This window comes from Lissotriton vulgaris, chromosome 10 (genome assembly GCF_964263255.1).
Source record: "Lissotriton vulgaris chromosome 10, aLisVul1.2, whole genome shotgun sequence".
In the NCBI taxonomy this organism is placed as follows: domain Eukaryota; kingdom Metazoa; phylum Chordata; class Amphibia; order Caudata; family Salamandridae; genus Lissotriton; species Lissotriton vulgaris.
The window spans coordinates 162028593-162055091 of NC_141698.1; the positions used below are offsets into that span (position 1 = coordinate 162028593).

Genomic DNA, 26499 nt, shown 5'->3' on the forward strand with positions numbered 1-26499 from the left:
GGGGGGCGCTCGCAGTGTGAGGGGGGCTCGCAGTGTGTGGGGGGGCTCTGTGTGGGTGTGTGGGGGGGCTCTGTGTGGTTGTGGGGGGGCTCTGTGTGGGTGTGTGTGTGGGGGCTCTGTGTGGGTGTGTGTGTGGGGGGCTCTGTGTGTGTGTGGGGGGGGCTCTGTGTGGGGGTGCTCTGTGTGTGGGGGTGGCATTTGCAAGAGATTAAGCTTTTGCCATTGTAAATGACAATGCCATTTATTTATCTGTTTTCAAAACCAACACATAAATAAAAATGTTCTCATTTACAATACCAATAGCTCTAACTTTTGCAAAGGCGAAACTGTTGCATTGTAAATGCTTGTTTTTAAATGTAACTTCTTGATGCCCAAACCAGAACACTTTTTAAACACTAATGTATTGAAAACTACTGCATCGATTTACACCAAACCAACTAATGGAGTGAAGTGATTCGTACACGCCAACGTTGATTCAATTCTATTCAGCTGTTTTTGTTTTCCATTGAGATGTTTTTTCTGTGTATGATGGGAGGTACAATGTAAAATGTCACTTTGGAGATCCGCACATATTTTTGGCCTTGCTTATTAACAGATCGGCATGAAACTTGTATGTATCTTTTCTTTGAAAGTTTTTTGTAGATTAAGAAAACCCTAAATGCCTTTTTAATGTAACCCATGATTTTACTTAGCTGAATTACATATCATTTGCATTCAAATGAGTATTACAGAGAAATTTAGAGTGAGGCCCTAGATATAGTGGAACATTCAAGAATGCCAACATTATTCAATTTGTTTCTTATTTATTTATTAAGGAGTTTTTATAGTGTGTAGTACTTTACCTTTGATTGCTGTTCAAGTAGAACACTGCAGTACAAGAAGCTGTCGTCATTCTGCTCCTGACCAGAAACTGGTCCATATGCTATTTGGATATGCATAGCGTACCTATTATCCATGAGGGGATCAAGACAAGATGGTAGGGGGTATTCTTGCAGGAGATTATTCTAAAAGCAAGGTCTTCAGCTTGTTGTGGAACTCAAGAAATGATGAGAAGGCTCTTACGTACTGTTGGAAGTTGTTCCATGTTTTTGGGGAGGTGCATGAGAAGACACGACCTCTGACTCTGCTTTTGTGGATTTGGTCTACGTGTGTTAGGGAGAGTCCAGCTGAGCAGAGGTGTCTGGAGAGTTGGTGGAACTGTAGGCAGCTGTTGAGGTTGGCTGGCCCAAGTGACTCTTTTCCATACAGTGTTTGAAACTGTATGGTAAGTTTAATGGCAGTAATTGTCATTACCAAATAACATGGATACTCTACGTCATAATACCATCCTCATGGAAAAAGTTCAGAGCTAGTTCTTTCCCCCAAAAAATATCAAACTTGATTCAAATGTTCTATGACCAATAGGTGTCTCATTAACATTCCTGTGAATACAGCTCCTGCAAGGCTACTTTCCTATTGCCAATTAGTGAACACTTGCTGGCCAACAATGTGCAAGTTATCAGCACAATGCAGCATCCTACCTTTGCATATTATCCACATTGTGTCATGCTTACCTCTGTCAAAATGCTTTCTCTGTTATTTTTTAGTAATACATTATAAAAATATCGAAAAAATATCGTTTTACACTAATCTCAAAACATATTTACAAACATATTGTTTTTTTACTATATATGTAGTTTAAGTAAAACGTGCATGTTTTAACATATAACATTGACATAATTTAAATTAAAAGTTTAAATATGTAAAAATATATAAATATTGACTAATTTAAACGCACACACATATATATCTAAGTGTGTATGTTTATATAATGTAAAATTACTGTATTTTTTAAAATAATAGTCATATTAACTTATATTACACTTTTATAATGTTTTTAAATGTACCAATATAGCAAATATATATACATATATAAAAAGTACAACAAATAAACTGAAAAAAAGTAAAAATAATTCCAAATTAATTATACATAAAAAGTAAACAATGTTTAAAAATGTTTTACTAAAAATATCTTACAAATTACATAAGTTGATATGTATAAAATATAGAATTAAATAAACAAACACATAATAAATAGTTAAACAATACTATAAAAAAAATAACTATGTAAATAATGTACTATTCCCACTCGAATTTAAACAACAGTAGAAAAACTTTAAACTTGGGAGAGGAAAAATGTACTATTCACACTCCACTCAATGCAACAGTAGGGAAAGCGTTGGACTCAGGAGCGGTAACATCTACTATTTCCACTCCAGTCAGTGCAACAGTAGAGAAAGTTTTGGACTCAGGAGGGGTAAAACCTGCCATTCCCAATCCATTCTGTGCAATAGTAGGTAAATTGTTGGACTCAGGAGCGGTAAAATGTATATTTCCACTCCAGTGGGTGAAACAGTACAGAAAGCATTAGACTCAGGAAGGGTCAAATTTACCATTACCACTCCAGTGGGTGAAACACTTGGGAAAGCATTGGACTCAGGAGTGGTAAAATGTACTATTCCCACTCCATTATGTGCAACAGTATGGAAAGTGTTGGAATCAGCAGGTGTACAATTTACTATTTCCACTCCAGTCGGAGCATCACAATGTTACCATAGTGTGTAATAGCGTACATCTATGGGATAGCTAGTTCTATGTATAAGCTCCTATACTGAGGATGTTCGCTGGAGTTGGCCCTACAGTCGCTGTTGGTTCTTGTCACAGTTTGAGTAGATAGACTGTTCAGATCAAAGAACAAGCACTGGCATTGCCAATAGGTCTCGCAGTAGGAAAGTTGGAGCTATTACAATTGCAAATAACAATGCCTTTTATTTTTGTTTTCATTTTAAAAACATAAAGAGCTTTGTCATTTACAAAACCAATAGCTCCAACTTTCCTACTGCGAGACCTATTGGCAACGCCAGTGCTTGTTTTTTTTATGTTCTTGCTCATTGTTTGAAACATGCTTTGACTATCAACAATTAGGCTGGGCATACGATACTGTAACCTTCCGATTATGTTCAAATGGTTGATAATTTTAATATGCATTTTTAATCCTGGTTACAAAGTTGAGGTAACATCTGGTTACTATATTTTCAGTTCTAACTGCCAGATGTATACCCCCTCCAATCCAGTAGGCGGAATAGTCTTGAACAGCACAGTATACTTGAGTCACTTATGTAGCTGGGACCCAAGTATAAATCGAGACATTAATTTTAATACCAGGGAATGTATTTCTTAACTTCTGGTCAAGTAAATTAACAAAATAAGCATGAAATGAAGTAGCTGACTGCCAGAGGATAGTAGTTCAGATGAAAAAAGTAAAGTTCGTAAACCTATGTAGTCTCAATCAGTATCTGAAGTAAATGGACTTTCGGTCTGCACTCAAGCAGAGTTTACCTTCGACAAACTAGAAAAATGTTACCAGTCTAGTACACAGAGACCCTGCACCATAAAATCCCCTATGTAGATAGCAACCTAGGATGGGTACAAATGGAGAATGCGGCCAGTTCAAAACAGCCCGAGCAGAGCTAGTCTTGTTAAATTATGAATGATCAAATGAGGTTGGAACCAACGGATTATGAACACAGAACTTTAAATATCCCCCTGCAACGTAACTAAAATGTAGAGGTTTGACCACTTTTTCAAACAGAGACAAGTAAATTAATCTGCCAACCGCACTACCCTTTTGACTTTAAGGTACTCTGCAGGTCTGGATCAACTGACAGTCCATTGACGGTGATGTGATTCGGACCTCTTCAGTATTTGTTTTTTACGTGTTGAAAAGGAACCAAAAAAAACTCTGTGGATTAAGCATCGGAATCAAGCTCAAATTTGTCATTTGTGTACATTTTAGTAAGCCCCGTGTTCGAGTAGCCAGTACATGTCAGACCTATATTGCTATTAACACAACCAGTAAATGTATTACATGCATGATTGTCACTAACCTGCCTTCAAATGGGTTGCAGCGCTGGGGAGAAGCCAATTGCACGAATGCTTAGCTGAGTGCTTAACCTGCAGCAAATACTGGCTTCTTCATAAACACTTCATATGATAAAACATGGGAGCTCATAGTTCGGTAGGAATAAGTAAAACTACAAGTTACAGAAAGTAGTGTCCTGCTGGGTAAAAGGCCATATATGGTATGGGGCAACTGGACGGCACTGTCAAAATTACATTTGAAAGGGGAGCAGACTATGACAGCAACCTATCGCCTTTCAGCATTAACAGTTGCAAGTGGTAATTCTAGCAAAACTAAGGGATAGTCTGCCACGTGCCAGGATCACATGTAAATTTAAAGAAAAGTTAGATAATGGTAAGTCACATAAACCTTACGATTCTGAAAGGCTCGGAGGTAGGTTTAAAGAAAAAAATGTCCCTGAAAGTTTACTGGAGCTGGACTCCTTCCATCACGTCAGTGAAACTCGGATAACATTCTGAAAGGCTCGGAGGTAAATAAATGCACGCACGGAGACAGCGATAAAGGAAAAAAAGACAAGTACGGGAAATGCAAGGGGGGTGGGTTGGGTTCACAAGGGAGAGAACAACACGAGTGGTGGGGGAAAACCACGAGGGAGACGCACGCACGGAGACAAAGTGAAACAACACGTACCTGATAATGCAGAGCGGCCGGGAAACTGAAAGTACGGCCGGCCTGCGGCCGGCAATGAATAATTAGGGGAAGAGAAGCCGCACAGCGCACGCTGGGAGAAGCCCTTTGATGTGCTGTGCGGCCGTGAGACATTAATTTTAATACCAGGGACTGTATTTCTTAACTTCTGGTCAAGTAAATTAACAAAATAAGCGAGAAATGAAGTAGCTGACTGCCAGAGGATAGTAGTTCAGATGAAAAAAGTAAAGTTCGTAAACCTATGTAGTCTCAATCAGTATCTGAAGTAAATGGACTTTCGGTCTGCACTCAAGCAGAGTTTACCTTCGGCAAACTAGAAAAATGTTACCAGTTTAGTACATGAGTTAACACAGAGGCCCTGCACCATAAAATCTCCTATGTAGATAGCAACCTAGGATGGGTACAAATGGAGTATGCGGCCAGTGTCAAAACAGCCCGAGCAGAGCTAGTCTTGTTAAATTATGAATGATCAAATGAGGTTGGAACCAACGGATTATGAACACAGAACTTTAAATATCCCCCTGCAACGTAACTAAAATATAGAGGTTTGACCACTTGTTCAAACAGAGACAAGTAAATTAATCTGCCAACCGCACTACCCTTTTGACTTTAAGGTACTCTGCATGTCTGGATCAACTGGCAGTCCATTGACGGTGATGTGATTCGGACCTCTTCAGTATTTGTTTTTTACGTGTTGAAAAGGAACCAAAAAAAACTCTGTGGATTAAGCATCGGAATCAAGCTCAAATTTGTCATTTGTGTACATTTTAGTAAGCCCCGTGTTCGAGTAGCCAGTACATTTCAGACCTATATTGCTATTAACACAAGCAGTAAATGTATTACATGCATGATTGTCACTAACCTGCCTTCAAATGGGTTGCAGCGCTGGGGAGAAGCCAATTACACGAATGCTTAGCTGAGTGCTTAACCTGCAGCAAATACTGGCTTCTTCATAAACACTTCATATGATAAAACATGGGAGCTCATAGTTCGGTAGGAATAAGTAAAACTACAAGTTACAGAAAGTAGTGTCCTGCTGGGTAAAAGGCCATATATGGTATGGGGCAACAGGACGGGTCTGTCAAAATTGCATTTGAAAGGGGAGCAGACTATGACAGCAACCTATCGCATTTCAGCATTAACAGTTGCAAGTGGTAATTCTAGCAAAACTAAGGGATAGTCTGCCAAGTGCCAGGATCACATGTAAATTTAAAGGAAAGTTAGATAATGGTAAGTCACATAAACCTTACGATTCTGAAAGGCTCGGAGGTTGGTTTAAAGAAAAAAATGTCCCTGGAGCTGGACTCCTTCCATCATGTCAGTGAAACTCGGATAACATTCTGAAAGGCTCTGAGGTAAAAAATGCACGCACGGAGACAGCGATAAAGGAAAAAAAGACAAGTACGGGAAATGCAAGGGGGGGGGGGTGGATTGGGTTCACAAGGGAGAGAACAACACGAGTGGTGGGGGAAAACCACGAGGGAGACGCACGCACGGAGACAAAGTGAAACAACACGTACCTGATAATGCAGAGCGGCCGGGAAACTGAAAGTACGGCCGGCCTGCGGCCGGCCATGAATAATTTGGGGAGGAGAAGCCGCACAGCGCACGCTGGGAGAAGCCCTTTGATGTGCTGTGCGGCCGTGAATGTGCGTGCTTGTTTGGTCACGTGATTCACGTGAACTTAATGAAAACCTCCGCGCAAGAAGCCCTTGGTTTGACGAGGATTTCGAGCACTTGAATTCTCGCTCCGCTGAATGCGCTTGCGCGCATTGATAGGTCGCGAGACCTAAAAAAAGGCTCTTAAGATGGGGATAGCTACTCTTAGGACTGTTGGACCATGATTGGTGGTTTTGAACAGGGTTTCTTGGGAAATATAGTTTATTTTAAAATGTTTTCATTGGCTGCTGTGTTTTTGCAGTAAAAGAAAGAGAAGCATTAGTCCTTGCCTCTGTGTCCTTAATAGAACTGAACACTTTTGGTGCGAATGCTAGCAAATGTTTTATTCTGGGCAAATCACTTTATGTGCTTGTGCCTACCAAAAATGAATGTCTTTGTGTAATGTAACTGGTGCTCAAGTAAAGCGCTCCAATACCTTTGGGTAGAGTTTGCGCTACATAAAACTGCAAAAATCCAGGAGTAAATCATGTGTGGAATGTGGCATCAGACTGGACTTTAGCAGATAAATAAGATGAGCTGGCTCAGTGTTCTGTTTTTACTCAAGGCTCTTGATCATAAATTACTTGCTCAGGTTTGAAACTAATTGATCTCAAAAAATGCCACTGCGACTACTAGTTGTTTCACAGTATCTTGGTACATAAGCAGACATTATAGGAAAATCACAAAACCACTGGGATACAAAATGAAGTGATGGTGTCTGCCATTATAAGCAAAAATGTAGTGCACCAGCTGAGAAATCAATTATCAAGTGTCGCCCATACGATAAAAGAAATATACAAGAATCCAAGGGCTAAAATAATAGTTAACGGCAGTTTGACTAAGAACATCAAAATACAACGTGGTACAAGGCAAGGTTGCGTGTTGTCGCCGTTACTTTTTAATCTTTACATCGAACCACTGGCCACTCTGATTAGGGACCACCCACAAATCTCTGCTTTTAAACATCAAAACTGGTCAAAGAAAGTAGCACTATATGCTGATGACTTAATGGTATTTACCACAAGCTACGAAAGCGCCTACCAAGCATTGGATGAGATGATGAGTGACTTTGGTAAAGTCTCCGGCTGTTTAACAAACAAAGAAAAAACTGAAGCAATGAGCTGGAACTGTAACCCAACTACACCGTATAGTAGGGACAAACTAAAATATCTAGGAATCACCCTGGTAAAAGAAATGGAGAAAGTCCCGCAACTAAATTTAACGATCATCGCTAAAGAAATGAGAAGACTACTCAAAACATGGTCAGGCCTACCATTAACTTTCCTGGGAAGATCCAATGTAATAAAAATGTCTATTATTCCAAAATTCACATACCTTTTCAATACCATACCATTGGATTTTAAAAAAGAACTCATAAAGAAGATTCAAGGCGAAATTGCCAGCTTTATTTGGGCCTCAAAAGGAACGAGAATAGCCTGGAGTAAACTCAGGAGGAAGAAAGATCAAGGAGGAATAGCTAGCCCTGATTTATTTGAATATTATAGGTCTATCCAATTTAAGAACTTTAGATCATTATTGAGGAAGTACCAAGATTACCCAAGTTTCCTGCAAAACATGACGGAAAAAACAGACCATTTCCTGTTTAAGTTCGGACATCCAAAATTTTTCAAAAAATAAAACTGAAGATTTTATATAAGGCTGCTAGACTTTAATTTCAAATAAGAAGTTCAGTAAATATACCGTATTACAGTATAAAAGCACCAATATGGGATTCCCCAGGGTCACCGGAATGCTTAAAAGACTCTTTAGCAGTGCCACTTAAAGCAGCAGGAATAGAACTATGGGGACAAATACTAAAAGGAAATGAGATAATCCCATGGAACTTGCTATATGAACTCACAGACGGTAAGATATCAAAATTTAAATATTACCAGCTATCAAATTGGGCCAAGTCACTACAAAAGAAAAATACCGGAAATGAGACACTTGAAAGCGAAATGATAAAAACCACATCAATAAGAAAAGAAATATCAAAGTGGTATTGGACACTTATTGAATCAGGAGAGGAAGGTTTCTCAATCCCGGAAAAAATCTGGAGGAAAGACATACCTGATCAAGAGATAGATTTACAACTGGTATGGCAAGACTCTATGGGGAAATGCTGGTCCTGTATAAAATCAGCACCATTAAGGAGGAATCACCTGTTTACAGTTCAGTGGACCCCAAAAAAACTGTCTAAATTCAAGGGAACCGATATTAAGCTCTGCCCCAAGTGCGGAGAAGCAAGAGCGGATGACATCCACATGTTTCAAAAATGCCCCGCAATAACCAACTATTGGGAGGAGATTGGTAAGACACTGAACACGGTACTGGGAACCAACATAACTGTAAGTACTTCTCTCATATTTTTTAGGATACACAACAATACAGGTGCTGATAGAAATAAGTTAAATAAAAAACAGGAAAGCTTACTCTTTGTCTTAATGCTATTAGCGCGGAGAGAAATCTGCATTAATTGGGTTAAACCGGTCTCTCCAAGCCACACAAACTGGTTAAATTACACCATTAAAATCAACAACCTCGATAGAAACAGGAATTACACGAAGAGAACAAACTTTTGAGAAATTTGGGAACAGCACTTTCAAATTAATTAAAATTTTCTACTGGGTCATGAACAACAAATCCAATGATTAACGCGATAAACCATAATACCAAGCAGAAATGATTTCTGCCGAGTAGTCAAATTGGCTAGCTCCCCCCTACTAACCAATGGTATTATTGGAAACGATAAAGGGTAAGTGGAGAAAAACTGATGGATCATAACAATGAAAGGGATACTCCCCAAAAAACAATTCCGGAAAGTGATGGGGCTGTGAAGGCAAAGTCAACTTAAAAGATCATCAGACTCTAGAAACCTCCTTATCTATACAATCGCAAAATGAGGATAAAAAAAAAAGAAATCAATTATCGGAAATCAAATAAGTAAAACATGTTTAATTGTATGCTGTTCATAAATTGCTCTGCCTAGGCAAGCTAACTGCTAGAACTTGTTTCAGGGGTTTGGTTCCTGTGGTGTGTATATATATTTTGGTGCCGCTCACCATTGTGGGGGTGAGGGCTTTGTGATGTCTCAATCCCCATAGTGTGATTGGCTAACAGGTCCAGGATTGAGTGGTTTTAGGTGTGCTTCAAATGTAATAATCATATGCCCTCTTTTAAAATGCCACGGACAGGTCAATATCCATTATTGTGGCATTTTTTTTTTTAACAGAGTTTTATGTAGCGCGAACTTGACCCGAATCGGGTATCAGAGCGCTTTACATAGCACAAGCTGCATTCCTGAGGACACATTCATTTTTGTTAGGCACGGGGAGATTAAGTGATTTGCCCAGAATCACAGGATGTTTAGCGTGTGTTGCCGAGATTCGAAGCAAGTTCCGCTGATTTGAGGTCGACCGCCCTAGCCGTTAGGCCTACTCCTCTCCGCATGGTTGACTCACACTGTTATACCAGTACTACATCACACATTTGTGCATGTACCTGTATTTATATCACTGACCGAGGTCGGTATCTAAGCGCTTGCTTAGGGAACCCGTCCTGGTATTCCCCTGTGAGATAACCCCGGCAGGTTATCCACAAGGTGAAAGCCAGGAATCCCGCAGTGAGGGGCCGTTGTGGAGATTAAGCAAGCTATTGCCCAGAGTCGCAGAGTGTGAACCCGTGAGTCGAGAAGGCACCGGAGCGAGAATTATCGAGTCCGTGGAATTTTTTAGCCCAAGACCCGCCGAGGCGGGGAATTGAACCCTGGTCCAGGGCCGATCTCAGCTTCCGGGTCTGCCGCCTCTAACCCCTGAGCCACACTTCTCCACACAACTCCACCTACTTCCATTCCACATCACATAATTCAACTCAACAACCCAATTACACAACACACCACATACATCCAATCCACACCACAGAATCCCAAACATGCCACAAAATACAACAGCACACCACATAAACTCCACCAAATACCAGTCCACAAAAAACACATTCCAAATAATTACACACCATGACACACAATCCACTCCACAAATTTACAGTACACTCGAAACCACATTGCTATTCGCAGAATTCCTCTGCACACCATGCCACATAATTCATGCTATGCCACACATTTCCACAACTAACAAACCCAATACGACCCACATAATTCCACTCGAAACCACACACAATCACTCCATAACACGTCAAACAGGTTGCCATTTACAACGCCAATAGCTCTAAAGCTCGCAGAGCGAGACTTGGGTTTTACCAATACTTGTCTTTTTTTCTTTAATCACAGGATGTTGGGGCACCAGAAGGCAAAGAACATAGTACAATTTTTCCGCGATAGTTAGTAATTGGATTTCTATCCGAGCACACAATTACCTAAGTAACAAAAACTCAAAATGCCAAAAACACACGTTCTCTCTCACTTCTAAATTCCTTATTTATGCTCGTGCTGAGCCTGGCGCAGGCGCAGTACGTACTGTTCGATGATTGGTCTCTTAGCACCCTTCCCGTTACGTGACGTCCCGTTGACGCCCAGTCAGGAGGCGGTGCACTCGTGACCCGGTGTAGAGACCGAATGGTTTTCGTCGGTCCTGTGCATTCTGTAATTATTTCCAGGTGTCAGGCCCCGCCGCCGGTTCTCGGAAGCGTGATGGTGTCAAATCAAACACAAAAAGTGTGTGTACAGTGAATGACAAGGGAGGAGAGCATCCGTGATTGTATACCACTGACACGCTGCATACGAACATGTGGTGAGTTGTGTTCATATATCGTTCTCCTACATTTTGTAGGCGATGGAGTCTGTGCTAGGAGGCTTTCCAGCTTCCTCTTCGAACCCTGAACCGTTGACAGGGCTGAAAATAGAAGGCGGAAAGAGAAAGTATCTTGTTCCAATGTCCATACTCCTTAATCTGCTGCTGTATCTTCCTAAAGGCCACCATCCTTGGAGTGTGCCCAAATAAGCTATGCGGGGACAGTTGAGTTGTTTATATAGCGCTTTCTATATTCTTTGTAAAGCTTAAAGCGCTCATTTAGGGTTTCCTGGCAAATTGTAGCCAATTACCTGCATACTGCATGGACAGAGCGAGCCTTACCACTGCAATGGGGATTGAGTAGTATCTCATCAATAAATATTTTGAAAACAAATCACAACTAGGGTTACCAACTGGCATAGGTGCAAATTCAGGACGGTGAGTGTAAAAATTCAGGACACAGGGTCCAAATTCAGGACAAAACTTCGGGACAAAAGGTAAGTTTTACAGACACATCAGAGGTGGTCGTGCAATAGTGTATATGTAAGTAAATAGACAACCATCTAAGTACAAGTCAAAATAGGTTTATATTAGGTTGAGACAATCATGCCCTTCACGGTTTTCACAGTGTGGCTGCAGCTTGCTGCCTTAGACAATTCAAAATTCGCATCTCGCTCCAGCATGTATATTAATCACCAGACACTGGTGAACCACACCTGAATATAAGTGAACCCGCTTTTATTGTTGATTGAAAACTACTGGATATATAAGGAACTTTGCAGTGCCAGCCCCCAGTAACAAAGCCGCCCCCCCCCCTTTCCAGCCTCCCAGGGAAACCCCCGATGCCCGGTCTGGCCAGTCCTGCCTTGCTATTACCCTTCAATGGTGCCCCTCATTTTCACTTGGACTGTCTCTCATGTGTATTTAATTTCTCTTATAGTGTTACTCATCCCAATTATGTAGGGCAGAGTGTGTTACATCACACACATTATATAGAGACAGTGAATGTAATCATTCTTTTATCTATTATTCAGTCTTTCACCATTCATTCTGTCCTTTCATCTATGTGCTATATCCAAACATATTCAACCATTTGCAAACCTATCCACCATATATCCTTCCATCCATCCCTCCATCCACCCTTTCACTCATCCATCCATTATTCATCTCCCCACCCTTTCACCCTATCCATCCGTACAGTCATCCATCCACTCTTTCACCCATCCATCTATTCACTCATCCATCCAGCCATTCATTCACTTACTCATCCATCCACCCAGTCACTTATCCTTCCACCCGTTCACTTATCCTTCCACCCATTCACCCTTTCAGTCATTCATCCTTCCTTTCTCTCTCCATCCCCCTTTCACTTATCCACCCATCCATCATCCACTCATCCATCTACTCATCCATTCATTTATTCCATCCATTGATCCTATTACTCATCCATCCATCGTTCTCTCATCCATCCACCCTTTCACTTCTTCACTCATCTATTCATCCTTTTGTCCATCTACCCCTTTCACTCATCCATCCATACATTCACCCTTTCACTTATCAATTCAATCCATCCTTTCACTCATCTTTCCACCCGTTCACTCGCCCATTATATAAGCTTTCACTCATCCGTCCATCCTTTCATACACCCATCGACCCTTTTACCCATCCATCTACCCTTCCACCCATAATCCATCTATTTACCTTTTCCCTCATCCATATTTCCACTCTTCTATCCATCCTTTCTTTTATCTATCCAGTCACCCTTTCATTCACCCATTCATCCTTTCAGTCATCCATCCAGCCATTCACACATTCCCTCACTTATTTACTCTCCCACATTTTCACATTATGAGCTGAGCCTTTGTCTACAGAGTTGCAGACAGAAGAGGCCCATCAAGAACTTAACCTTGCTGTAGTTCCTAAAGCAAGGGGTGGGGTAGGGGAAAGTTCACTCTGCCCCTGCACATAGGCATTCTGAAAACGTAGAAGTCATGAGTCATGCATGATGCACAGTGCCAGGATGAGAGGTGACTGTGACATGGTGTTGTTTCCAGGCCTGGTGTAAAAAACTGGGGGGTCTCTTCAAAGGGTTTTGTTCGATGTAATTAAGGGTGTAGTTTAAAACACCTAGGCTAAAAATCAGCGCTAGCGTAGTGTTCTGCCCGACTGGTATTATGTTGTTTGTCATTGTGTGTATATATATATTACCACAAGTATCATTACACCAACAAAAAACAAGACTATTGGCTTTGTCAATGGTTGTTAGTTGCTTAAAATAAAAAAGCAGCAACCATGGCTTTGTTGAATATAAAATTGAAAAAATGATGAGACAGTGAAAGAACGATAACCCGTTCTTTTTAACTTATTTTACAGGCTTCTTTATATAAACTGTTTTCTTACGTTGCTAAAGTTGCAGCAGTAGCGTTTTGCCTTTTATTTTACAGAACGCCCTGCTGTACACTGAGGCAGGAGGAGGCCGCCACATGCTTTACCAGCCCAGTTTGCCCCATTGTCATTCTGTATGTGGCAATCAGACCCACATAGAATGACAATGGGTGGGGAGGGGCTGCTCTTGTGCTCAAGGAGGAGCGCGAGGCGCCTGATCAGGAAGGTGAGGCCTCTCACAGGGGAGCGGTGCTGCTCCCTGTGATGGCCAAAATTACGGACAAAAGGCGTCCGTAAAAGGTTTCCTCACGGACAACGGACGTGAGGTCCAAATTACGAACTGTCCGTGAAATTTACGGACGGTTGGTCACCCTAATCACAACCGATGGATGGAAATTGTAGACCGGGTTGTGCGGCTCAATATATAAATAAATATATGGTGGAGAGTGGGCATGTGAATTAGTTCAATAATGAATGCCAGTGACTGAAAGCTGCTAGCTACACGGAGCATATAGTCTCAATGCATTGACCAGGGGTGGGTGCTCTGGTATTCATTTTAGCTTCTGCGTTAAACTATCACTCTCCACAACCACAAACCTTATGAAACCCACCAAGCCCGAATGTATCAAACACAAAGCACTAGTCAAGTCAAAGTTTGTTTAGATTACTTAAAACCATTTAGACATTTTAAAAAGAAAGCATAGTGTTCAAAAAAAAAAAAAATAGTGGTTCCTTGCTTGACCCTTTAAGATAACTGGCACATTGTGCCCGAAAAATAAAACTCAGGGTAAACAAGCGTTATTAAAATAAATGAACTGTTTGCAATATGTTATACTTGAACCAATTTAAATAACACAAAGCACTAATTTAGCTCTTCACAGAAATATACACATCGCATTAAGCTTTGGTCTAAAATGGGAGAGAGAACGAGATAACCATGTAGTGGCTGAATTGTACAACAAGGAAACCCTGCATCTATCCCGTCTTCCACTTGACCATATTGTGGTAATTACTGTTTTTCACAGTGTCACCTTTTTCTTCATCACGAGAGCACCTTGAACTACATCATTAGTTCGGGAAGTCCGCTGCAAAATACTATAATATTACTCCATCTGCAGTAACCCCTGAACCACAAACCAGGGCAAAAGACAGCAGACTTCTCTTTCTGCTCTAATTTCATTTTTCGCAGGGCAGTGGTGGCATTAATGTTTCCAAGCTCGTGTTTACACTCTACCACATGAAGCAATTGCCGCTCAATACAATGTTATAATTTAATATACTAAACTGAAGTGTGTTGCAAAGATCCCAATATATAGCTAAACACTGTTTTGAATTTAGAACAGTCTTTCGCATTTATGTACAGGACTTTCTGAGCCAAGGAACAGCAGACTCCCCATCCACCCCTCCCCAAATCCCTGAATGTTAGCGCTGCTCATAGCAACCTGCCTGGAAACAGGAACTATCCAAGTGCAAAAACAAATGGTTTTGAAGCACGCTTTAAAACCATTTATATGGAATTATTTAGTTTTAAAGCACTGAGGCAGGAAACACGGCCAGTATGGCTCTCAACATTATAATTTGGCCCCACCAGCAGTGAAACTGTCTCCCACCCTGCCAGTCCACGGGAAATTACCCTGTGCCTGGAAGTACCAGTGCACAGAAACAACACACTCTAATGGTTCAATCCTGGACCTTGTTATTTCCAAAGCAGGCATGCTTTCTATCGCTACCCCTATTCACGTCGACTGGTCTGACCACCTATTCATTCCAATCTCTCTTCACCTAGCACACTCTATAACTCTTGGCCAACCTAATAGGGCTACCTCCTGGTTCCGTGACACTAAAAACATTGACACTGTTTCCCTCTGTGAATCAGCTTTGCGGTCACTTCCAAGGCTAGACCCGAACCTAGATGTTGACGATCTCACCTCCCAATGCTTCTCAGGCTTGCAGTAGAAATCAATAATGTCGCTCCTCTCCAAAGCAAAACGAAAAGGCCCATTCCCTCAGCACCTTGGTTCAACAAATCCCTCTATGAAGAAAGGAAGCACCTATGACTCCTGGAGAAACAATGGAGGCAAGCACCTTCCACCAATAATTTGGCCACGCTTCGTTCAGCAAGATCGCAAGTACCACAAGCACATCTTCCTTGGGAAAGCATCACACTTCAGAACCCTCCTTGACTCAGCCAAAAATAGACCCAAAAAATGATTCGATCTCATCAAGAATATTAACTGCTCTCCCCCAACCGCCAAGTTGGAGGATTCTACAAACAAAGCTGCTGATTTTGCTGTATTCTTTGACAAAAAAGTGAAATCACTTGTGGATCAGGTCGCTCATCCTACCCCTCCAGAGGAGAGCAAATCACTAGCCATTTGGCAGAACTTTGACCCCATTTCTTACGATGCATCCTCGAAACAAAGCCCTCCAACCATTCTCTTGACCCCATCCCTCGTACCATTCTCTTCTATACCCATTCTCTTCCCTATTGGACCACTCTGGTCAACCTCTCCTTCTGTCAAGGCTCCCTTCCTGTTCCCTTCAAAACTGAGCAGGTCACCCCTCTGCTTAAAAAACCCACTGCGGATGCGAATGACCTCAACAACTTCCGCCCCATCACTAACCTACCCTTTCTTGCGAAGATCACAGAAAGATGTGTTGCGAAACAACTCGTCATATCAAGGACAATGATCTTCTAGACAAATTTCAGTCCGGCTTCATCCAAAACTGCTGCACTGAAACAGCCCTGCTGCAAGTGATTGAGGACGCGCTGCGGATACTCAATTCGGGGGGGGGGTCTTGTCTTTTAATTCTCCTTGACCTTTCTGCAGCCTTTGACACTGTCACTCACAACACCCTCCTCAACACTCTTCAACAGAGAATGGGCATGGAGGGCACTGTGCTCAAATGGTTTGCCTCCTTCCTCTCTGATAGATCCCAAATGATATAAATAGCGGACAGTCTTTCATCTCCCTTGGTGGTGGGTCAAGGTGTTCCTCAAGGCTCTATACTTGCACCCACATTGTTCAATCTCTATTTGGAACCACTGGGAAATCTCCTAAGTAAATCTGGGGTACACTATCATCTCTATGCAAACGACACTCAAATCTACCTCAAGGTTGCCTCCTCTCATGATCTCTCCGTCCTAAGCTCTGCTTTGGACTCCATTCAAAACTGGATGTCTATACATCAACTGATTCTGAATCCCTCCAAAACTGAATTCCTCCTCCTCTCCTCCTCACTTTCTTCTCCCCCGGTTCAATCATGGATGGACCAGATGAATCTACTGAACAATAAACCCATCGTTGTCGACAGCGCAAAATCCCTTGGTGTCATCCTCGACACAAAACTCAATCTACTCTCCCACATTAATTCAATTGTAAAGTCTGCTCGATACCAACTGCGCCTTCTTTGGGGGATTTGTCGCTTCTTCCCGGAGCATGGCCTTAAAACTCTGGTCCAATCGCAGGTCCTCTCCAGACTGGACTACTGCAATTCTCTTCTTACTGGCCTCCCCCAAATCCCACCTGTCCCCCCTCAAGTCTGTTCTCCATTCAGCAGCTAGTTTTATTTATGGGGCCAAAAGAAGCGACCACATCGCACCCATGTTATCCACCCTCCGCTGGCTTCCCATCGAGGCAAGATCTATCTAGAAGACTGCCGGCATTCCCCACAAAGCCTTGCACTCCTCCTCTCCTCGCTACCTGGCAAATAAACTGAAACTCTCGGGAGGCTCTAGACCATCACGAAATGCGGAAAATCTACTGCTTGAACCGCCCACTTTCAAGAAGGAAAGATCGATGGCCCAATCCTTTTCAGGCAGCGCAGTGAGAATCTGGAACTCACTTCCGCCCCAGCTCCAGACCACCACCTCCTCCCAGGCCTTCAAAACTGACCTCAAAGTTCTCCTCCTTCAAAAACACTTCGAAACTTAATTCACGCCCTCTCTTTTACCTGAAGGAAGACCTTCCATTATAGAAAATTCTTCTTTCCATGATTATGGAAGTGCCTTCCCAGTGTGTTCTTGTGGTGTGAGAGTCTGCCATTTATTGCAGTATTATCCTTCTACCTATGTTTGGCACTCGTTTATAACATGCACACGTCACTTTTCTCTTGTATCACACTTTGCTACCTGTTACATTTTGTTTGCTTTTAATTCTTGCACAAGTGCCACCATTGCCTACGTAATGTTTGTTTTTGTGCTTGAGTGTCCTCCATTTATTGACGCTTTTGTAACCTGCACACGTCACTTTTTTCTCCTGTAATGCACAGTTTGCTACCTCTTGTATTTTGTTGGCTCACGATTGTCACTTTTGCCTCATGTAATGTAACGTTTGCTTTTGTAATTTGCTCACTTGTAAAGTTCTCATGTATCAGTTCTGTTCCTATTGTGAAGCGCTCTGACACCTTCGGGTAAAGTCCGTGCTATATAAAAATGTATAAATGAATAAATAAATTAATAGAAGAAGAAGGGATTGTTTCCTTGGCTGCCAGTCAAGTATAGTATTTACAGCTTTTCTCCAGTATTGGTGTTTGCCACTTGCTTTCCGTGTATATGAGTATTTGCTGTTCTCCTATATTTATCGTAGGTGTAGGTAGCTATGCTTTCATGTGAATTTTAGCAGTGAGGTTTTGGCAAATGGTCATGCTTTTGGGTTTTTCCACATGAGTTGGGTTGCATTTTATTGTTTTATGTTTTACTATATGTATGTAAATTGTTGTCTGTTGGCAAGCATCACTACTTTGTACTGGTGTTTTGTTATCAAGGAATAGCTGGTTCCTGAATAATGACCGGTTTCTATAATTTTATATGTTTTCCATATGCCGGAGTGTTCTGTTGCTGACTTGGCAGGATCCGTAGAAGGCTGAGCTGAGTGGAAATGTGGCTCCTGGTGGGGTTATAGTTGTTAATTTAAAACGCTATTAATATTGTAGGTAACCCAACATAAAGTATAAAGTGTTTTTTTCAAATTTCTTTTTATTTAGTACTTTTTTACAATTTCCCTGGTTATCATATTATGGCAACAACAAAGAATGTAGCTAATACATATATCATATTCAACAGCATTGTTACGGCAAGCAACAACAGAACTAACAACCCAAACCAATAAATATGGGAAACACAACACTTCTCTCCACTTGCCTCCCGTCCAGTATTCCCTTCCCACGGAAATACCCTCAGATCAAAGCAATGCTGACTTTGGAACTCCTAACTAAAGCTACTGAGATGAACCTGCTGGGTCCGTTGCAGTGTAATGATCATCTTTGACCCTACTTCTGCCTCCCAAGTATCCTCTTGCACTGTGCGATTTTTAACCCACTGTATCTTGCTGGCTCCCCCATTCTTCACTGTACTATAGCACTGGCTGTCTTGAGCCCCAGTCCTCACCCTCCTCATTAATGATTATCTGCATTCTTAGATTTATACCCAATCACCAAAGATTATGGTGGTCTAGTATCTAGGGGATTAGTTAATGACTGCATATTTTTTGCCCACACCAAAACCAACTACCACGAAGGAATGAAGGCCATCGCCGAATGGATGAAGAGCAATCGCCTGAAACTGAACTCGGACAAGACGGGGGTCCTCATCCTCGGCTCCACCCCCTCCGCCTGGGACAACCCCTGGTGGCAGACGCACGCAAATTGGGGTTCATCCTGGACTCTTCTGTCAATGACCCAGCAAGTCAACACCGTCTCCTCCTACTGCTTCAACACCCTCTGTATGCTTTGCAAGATCTACAGATGGAACCCCACCGGAACCAGAAGGAACAGGTGTTAGAAAGTGAAATACTCCAGTGTGCGAAGAACCCTCCCCTCTAGGGGCATAGCTGCTAATAGTGCAGCAGGTGCGGTGGCACCGGGAACATGGCTAGGAGGACCCTCTCTTCCTCACTTCTAGCAGTTTTTATTAATACCCCCTGGTTCAGGGGGCCCATGGTCCCTCCTCGCATCAGTGCCCCTGGCATCCTGCTGAGACACTGTTCTGCCAGCTCCCACCTGTGTGCCAGTTGAGGCTTGTTTCTGTGCCTGTTGCCCAGTAAATGCTCAGACGTCCTATGAGCGCGGCTCTCTGAAGAACAGAGCACTGGAAATATTCCAATTGCAGTCTCAGATCCCCATTTTAACCTTTCACTATTATTGGTGAGTTTTATATCCATAAACTGACCCAAGTTTCGTGGCCTCTTTGAACCCAGCCTATTTGCATGTCAAGATAATTTATGATCGGTTTTGTGTACTTTGCAGGTATATTTATTAACATTTATAGAATGAAAACATATTTTAAATAAAAGTACCATGTCAACTAATTCTTTGCAAAAAATAGAAATTGTAGTCACTGATATTCTTGGCTAATATTTCTTTCAAAAATATCCCACTAATATTTTCCCACAAATATGCTTTTATATAGTGTGAATGAATTAATATAGCATACTTGGGTACAGTTGGCCTGCACATGACTTATTTAAGTGATTCATATGAGATTTTTTAATACTGAGCTCTAATTTAACTCTAGAAAGAAGTGAAAGCACAAAGCAGAGTACACGTGTAAAACCAACAGTATGGTCGGACCTTAAATCCAAGCTTCTGCCACTTGAGCAAGCGGTGTGACCCTGGGTAAATAACCTTTTCAGTGCTCCTCCTTGTCCTTCATTAACACAATTAAAAACAGACAGGAGTCGGCTCACACAATGTGTGCACCATTTAAACACACTTGCATATGTTTCATTGGACTATAATACTGCCCCACATCAAATTCTATTACTTTTCTGATGCACACCACCATCTTTGTCTCCTGGCAACGTCAATTGTGGGTGCCTTAATTCGGGTTTCAATGTTTATTTCATTCCGTTGGACAAAACAAATCGGCATATCAAATTCGTGCTCAATGTACGCACATTTTGCGCTCAATTTACGCACATTTCTTCATAATCTAAGCGTAAACATTTGATCCGTTCAAAGGAATTGCAAATTACCATCAACTTGAAGTTGATGGTAATTTGCGATTCCAAATTGCAAAATTGCAATTTGTGAATGCATAATGCATTGCATTGCATTTCGGGAATCGCAATTTGTGCTTACAGTAAAAGTAGTATTATGAAATAATACTGTAAAAGCATTGATATGGTTTCTTAGCCATATGGTACTTTAAAATGGATAAAATATATACATTCATAAAAACATTGACTAACATACTCAACTGGTGCTTCTAACTACGCCTACCCCGGTGTACCTGACCTAAGCCTAATACTTGGGAAGGAGTAAGTAAGTAGCAGTTTAAGTTAAGTTGGTAAAGATTGTTTTGCCAAGAATCTGCATCAAGAATTCTCTTAAGGGTTTAGTCAGTTCCGTACCTTGGTAATAGAATGTGGGAGGTATGGTATCTCTTTCTTCAGGACTCGATCCCCCAGCAACCCGCAAGGGTGGCTGGAAACACCAGAGCTGGATTTTCTCGGCTGGAGAAAAAGACAGCGTCTCTCTCAGTGCGTCAAAACGGGAGGGGCGGCTTCCGTGGGCTCTCGCATCTGTTGGGCTCTCGGGCAAGTAGATAGCCGCTCTGCTCCAAACCACCGTGTGTTTGCTTAAGGCAACTGTAGGTATATTTATACCTGAAAGGTGCCGAGTTTGACGTAAGGTTGGACATAAGACGTCACTAAGAACTAACAGTTCTTTCTGGACTCTAGGCGTTCTTGTTCAAATCAAAACAAAAGCAGGGGGTGATTTCCCGGGCTGCTGGAGGTTTGGTTTGTTTAAAGAACGCGTTGTACTTTCTAGGAGTCGATGGGAGTAGCCGTGCTGTGCTTTGGACTGCATGGGCTATTACTGAATATGGATATGATTCTTATGCCTTTTATAAGGATATTATTAATTATAACCACATAAGGGCTTGAATCGGGAATATCTAATTAGGGTCCTAGATAGAAATACAACAGTCTCCATTTCCGTCTGCTGTATCGACTGTGCCTGCGCACCATACAGGATCCATGCAGGACCTGTGGACCATCCAAGACACTTGAAGATAATCTCCCTTGAAGTGAAGGAGTCCCTTCCCTGCATTCGCAGGCACTTCAACACTGCTGACCGGTCTGCTGAACCCGAGCTCCTGCGGACTCCGAAGGGATCAACAACACAGGTGGTGGTTTCCTATGTCCCTTGAGGCCTGAGCTGACCTCTCACAGAATCCCTCGTGGGGGCTGCATTAACAGAGCACCTGTGCACTGCATACTTTTGCAAGTGTAAATGCTTGTTGGCAAATTTGCGACCAGTGCATTGGGCTCCAGTTAGCCCCAACCTCCGACAACTTCTTCCACCAAGATTTTCAGTGACACCGCCTCTTGCGCACCGTGGCCCGCTCTTTTTGGTGAGCTGCTTGAGGTCCTCTCGCGACTTCTGTGCCTCCGGCTTGTGGGTCCATTTGAGGGTCACTTTTGTTTTCCTTGGTCTTGCCTGATTGCTTGGGGCCTGCCCTGACTCCCGTGCTTGTAGTGAGCCTCTTGGACCTTGCTGGTCCCAACCGTGCACCTCCTTGACTTCCTGCATGGGTTACATTTGCCAAGGCTTGTTGGTGCTCCTGCCAGACATCTCCCCCCCCCCCCCCCCCCCCCCCCCCCCCCCCCCCCCCCCACCTCTCGACATCCTTTCTGAGACAGCTCGTATCTGGCTTCTGGTTGTCTTCCGCATCGCCTGGTCCCCGCAGCTGCAGAGTCAAGGTCATCGTCATTATCCCTGAAGCACCCGACATCGGATGGCATTAGTCTTCCTAGTCTCCTGGTCACTTCTGAGTGACATAGACTCTGTCCCCTCTGCTTTCAGGTACTCTTCTTCCATGTTTGGATTCCCACGGACACGTCCTCCTCTTCCAGCAGCAGCCCTTTGCTGAAGTCCTCCATTGGGTTCGACTGAGGTTTCTGACACCACTTCACCCGGCTTCCCTGGTATAGGTAACATGGGTACTATGGTATCCACGGGTGGGGTGGCTCTCCAACCTTCCGTCTTCCACAGGGTTTCTTCAGGGCCTACTGTGAAGGGTCCTTAATCTTTAAAAATCCAACCATAACGTACACGTAGAGTTGTACAGAGCCCGCAGTTGTGTTCCCACACTGCACGCGCTGTCTGTGGGGTCCCTATCTACTCACCTTGGGTAGTTCCTTGAGGTCCCAGCGATTCTACGTCCTCTCGACATTGTCCTGACTCGAGTCCTGGTTCTTATATCACTTTCTTAGTAAATGGTTTGGTCGCCCCCCCCTGGGGCCCACTACGTATTAGTGCTATTTACTGTGATTTATTTGCTTAAGTATTGTGTGCTTTGATACTATCTCCACGTGGGAGATACTGTAACATACTAGATAGTGTTATATGATAAATACATATTTTTATAAATCCTTTGTGTGGTTCTTTTTCATTTATTCTATACTATAAGATTGCATTCTGGTAACACAAGCTACTTTAGACTCCTTCAAAACTAAGCCTGAAGGTTGCTCTCCACAGCTACCACATAAGAGAGCGGTCTGTGGTTGTCTAAGACCTCTTAACCCCTTCGATGCTGATGACGAGCTCAGCTCGTCATCAGCCACGGGGGGCGTGTACGGATGACGAGCTGAGCTCGTCATCTAACGCGGCTTTTAGAAAAAAGCTGCATAGTGGAAAAATAACTGCCGCAGCGATGGGGTTAAATCACCATAATGGTTGTCTGGACTGGTGCAAGGTGCCCACTTACATTAGTGGACATCATATACCAGGCCAGCTTCTCACACCTGTGACCTATAATCTTATTATCTTGGAAGGTATTTGGTAGAGTAGCATGCCCAGTAGTTCATTAAATTTAAGGTCAACTATGATTTTTATTAATTGTACCCTCCCCCATAAGAATACCTGCAGAGATGACCACTGTAAATCAAGCCCTGATCTTTGGACTGGGTAAGAGTGGTCTGCTTAATTCAGACACTCTGTTCATCACCACCCCCTTTTTTGAATCATTTTTGTCATCAAGCCCTGATCTTTGGACTGGGTAAGAGTGGTCTGCTTAATTCAGACACTCTGTTCATCACCAGCCCCTTTTTTGAATCACTGTAAAAAAGTTGAAATCTATTTTTTCAGTTGGAAGCCAAATGTTATCCTCAACCATATTATCTGTCGACCTGTTCAGTAGTATTTCAGTGTATTTTAAATGTGAGGCTCACCAATTGTAGCCCAGTTTCTCTATTTTAAGCCTAGCACTGTACTTGGTGAGTGGCAGTACTTCTCTTTTAACAAAATGTATTCTCTAATGGAGAAGGTAGAGAAGGAGCAAGGGTGTTGATGGCAAAGTTAATGCTGGCACACTCTGAATCCTAATGCTGACAAATTTTAATTGTCCAAGTTCACTTGCAATGCTCAGCAGTACAGGGGGAGCGGCCACTGCTATGATCCTAGGACCGGTACAAATTGCCACAGTCCATAACAGATGCAAGAGCTTGTGCAAGGTGGAGAGGTGTGGTGCAGTGGCCAGGGCAGCTGACTTAGGAGCACAGGGTTCACAATTCGATCCCCGGCTCCGGTGGCAGCTCATCTCAGCACCATGTGACTCTGGGCAATAGTTCACCTAATTTCCATGACTGCCCCCAGCGCCTTGAGACCCGTAAGGGTGAGTAGTTCGCGCTTTACAAATAAGGATTTACATTATTTGCAAAAATATGATTCTTTGTATGTTTGTGTGATCAAGTCTTCTTTATTGACACTTTTTCAAGTGGTTAACATTTCAATTGGTTAAATATATCTAGCGCATATTTCATCTTGTTATATAGGGCAAGGACTTCTTTAGGGCGAATAGTGATGATTTTTTAAATTATATGTGGTTTATCGTAAGGAAAGGTTTCTAATCATATAATCAAATTTCAAGTTGTAGCTGACTCGAGTCACAATAGACTGAATTTAATTCCATAGGGCCAGTTAAACACCTAAGCTTGTAAATTCTCTATCCCACGTGTACATAATTTGCTAATGTACATCGAAAACTGGGTGCAGGGGGATTCTTAATATTCTCAGGATATAATGTTATGTTAACTGGATTGGTAGACCACTGCTTATCACTTGATCGGGTATCCAGGCCCTGGAGCAGGTGTATCTGCATTAGTCGTGTAGTTAGTTGATGAGCCAGGCTTTCAGCATTGTTCGGAATTCAAGAAGAGAGGAGGAGGCCCTGATGTGTAGAGAGGGTGGTTGTTCATATTTTGGGCATGATTTGGTAGAAGGCTAGGCCTCCCATTCTGCTGATCCTGGGGGTGTGCGAGTGAGAGTAAGGCTGATCCCTGGTGGTTGGTGGAAGTAAGGGCGGCGGTTGAGGTGTGCTGGCCCTATGTGTGCTTGAGGAGTTTAAATTGACAGCGTTTGGTTCTCGAAAGCCAGTGGAGTGATCTGAGGGGTGACATGATGTGGGTGTGCTGAGGGGGTCTAGGATAGGTCTTGCAGCAGCGTTTTGCATGGTCTGAAGTCCGTGGAAGAGGTGGTTAGAGATTCCACCGTAGTCTAGACTGCTTGTGAAGAGGGCGTGAGTGACTGTACGCCTGGTGTTCATGGGTATCCATTTGAAGATTTTTCTGAGGATTCGTAGTATATGAAAGTAGCAGGAGCGGGTGGCTTTTATTTGTGCTGACATTTAGAGTTTGTCGTCTAAGATGATTCACCGTTTTCTTGTGTTGTGAGTGGGTGCAGGTGCAGGACCAAGCTCTGATGGCCACCAGGTGGGGCTCCAGGGGGAGTTCCTGTTCTCGAAGATCATCACTTCTATCTTGTCAGAGTTGAGTTTTAGGCAGTTGTTTTTCATCCATTCTGCTACACTAATCATGCAATTCGTGAAGTTGGTCCTTGTGGTCGTGGACTTGTTGTACATTGATAGAATGGGTTGGGTGACATCCGCATAGGAGTGGATGGATATGCCATGTGCTCTGATGAAGTTGGCGAGAGGTGTCATATAGATGTTGAACTGAGTTGGGCTGAAAAATGAACCTTGGGGGACTCCACAAATCCAGTCCGTAAGCTCTGATGTGTATGGAGGGACTCTTTGTGTTCTTCCTGTGATAAAGGAGCATATCTGTTTGAGGGCTGGTCCTTGGATGCCTTTTTTGTGAAGTCTTTTGATGAGGCTGGAGTGGGACATAGTGTCAAACTCAGTAGAAGGGTTCAGCAGTATCAGACAGTGGTATTCCATTGATCTAGAAGGGTTTGGATCTTGTCTGTGGTAGCAATGAGTGCTGTTTCCGTGCTGTGGTTGCTTTGAAAACTGGACTAGGAGTGGTTGAGGAAGTTGTGGATGTCCAGGTGATTGGTGAGTTTTTGGTTAAGTGTTTTCTCTATTACTTTGGATTAGAACTTAAGCAGGGAGCTAGAGCGGAAGTTACTAATTTTGCTGTGGTTGGCCAAAGGTTACTTGAGTAGCATTGTTTCTGCAGTGTTTTTCTAGGCTTCGGGGAAGTTGGTGGATTTAATGCAGAAGTTGATAATTTGTATGACGAATTTGCTGATCAGAGGGCTTCCTAAGTTGTAGATATGATGTCGGCAGAAGTATGTTGGAGTCCTGGAATGGACGTTTTTCATGACTGTAGTGGCGTCTACATCTGTGGGTATTCTTCAGTTGGTTAGAAGGGTGTCAAGGTAGGCGTTGGGCAGGTTGGTAATAATGTCCTTGGGGTTGGGTTGTTTTTCGAAGTAGTTCTAGATCTTTTTGTTTTTGCTGTGGAAGAAGGTTGAGGGGTTGTTGCAGAGCTCTAGGAAGGAGTGATGGAGTTGACTTTTACTTCTGTGGTGGAGAACTCCATGATGAAGATATCTCTTTGTGTTTGTAGGAGCTTGCTTCAATCTGGTCAGTTAGAGATTTTCTCTTGGCGTCTCTTAGAAGATGGTGGTAGTGCTGGATTGTGACCTTGTAAGTAGATTTCGTATCCGCTTCATGGTTGGATCGCCATTTCCTTTCCATCTGCTTGTAGTATCTTTCGTAGTTCTGGAGTTCTTCGGTATACCAGGTGGCTTATCTGTTCATTCTGCTGTTTGTGTGAATTTTGACGAGTACGAGTGTGTCTACATAGTTTGCGATCCACTGGTGGAAGTTTGTGATATAATCGAATAGGT

The 26499-nt window shown here is 42.7% G+C and overlaps 1 protein-coding gene across 1 annotated transcript in view; it reads left to right on the plus strand.

Moving 5' to 3' along the window:
• The first annotated feature begins 10793 nt into the window (after positions 1 to 10793).
• VPS35L (VPS35 endosomal protein sorting factor like) overlaps positions 10794 to 26499 on the plus strand; it is a 495721-nt gene continuing 480015 nt past the window's right edge. Inside the window, exon 1 of the mRNA XM_086940786.1 lies at positions 10794 to 11013. Coding sequence (XP_086796912.1) covers positions 11009 to 11013 — 5 coding nt within the window. The 5' untranslated portion in view covers positions 10794 to 11008. The remainder of the gene's footprint in view (positions 11014 to 26499) is intronic.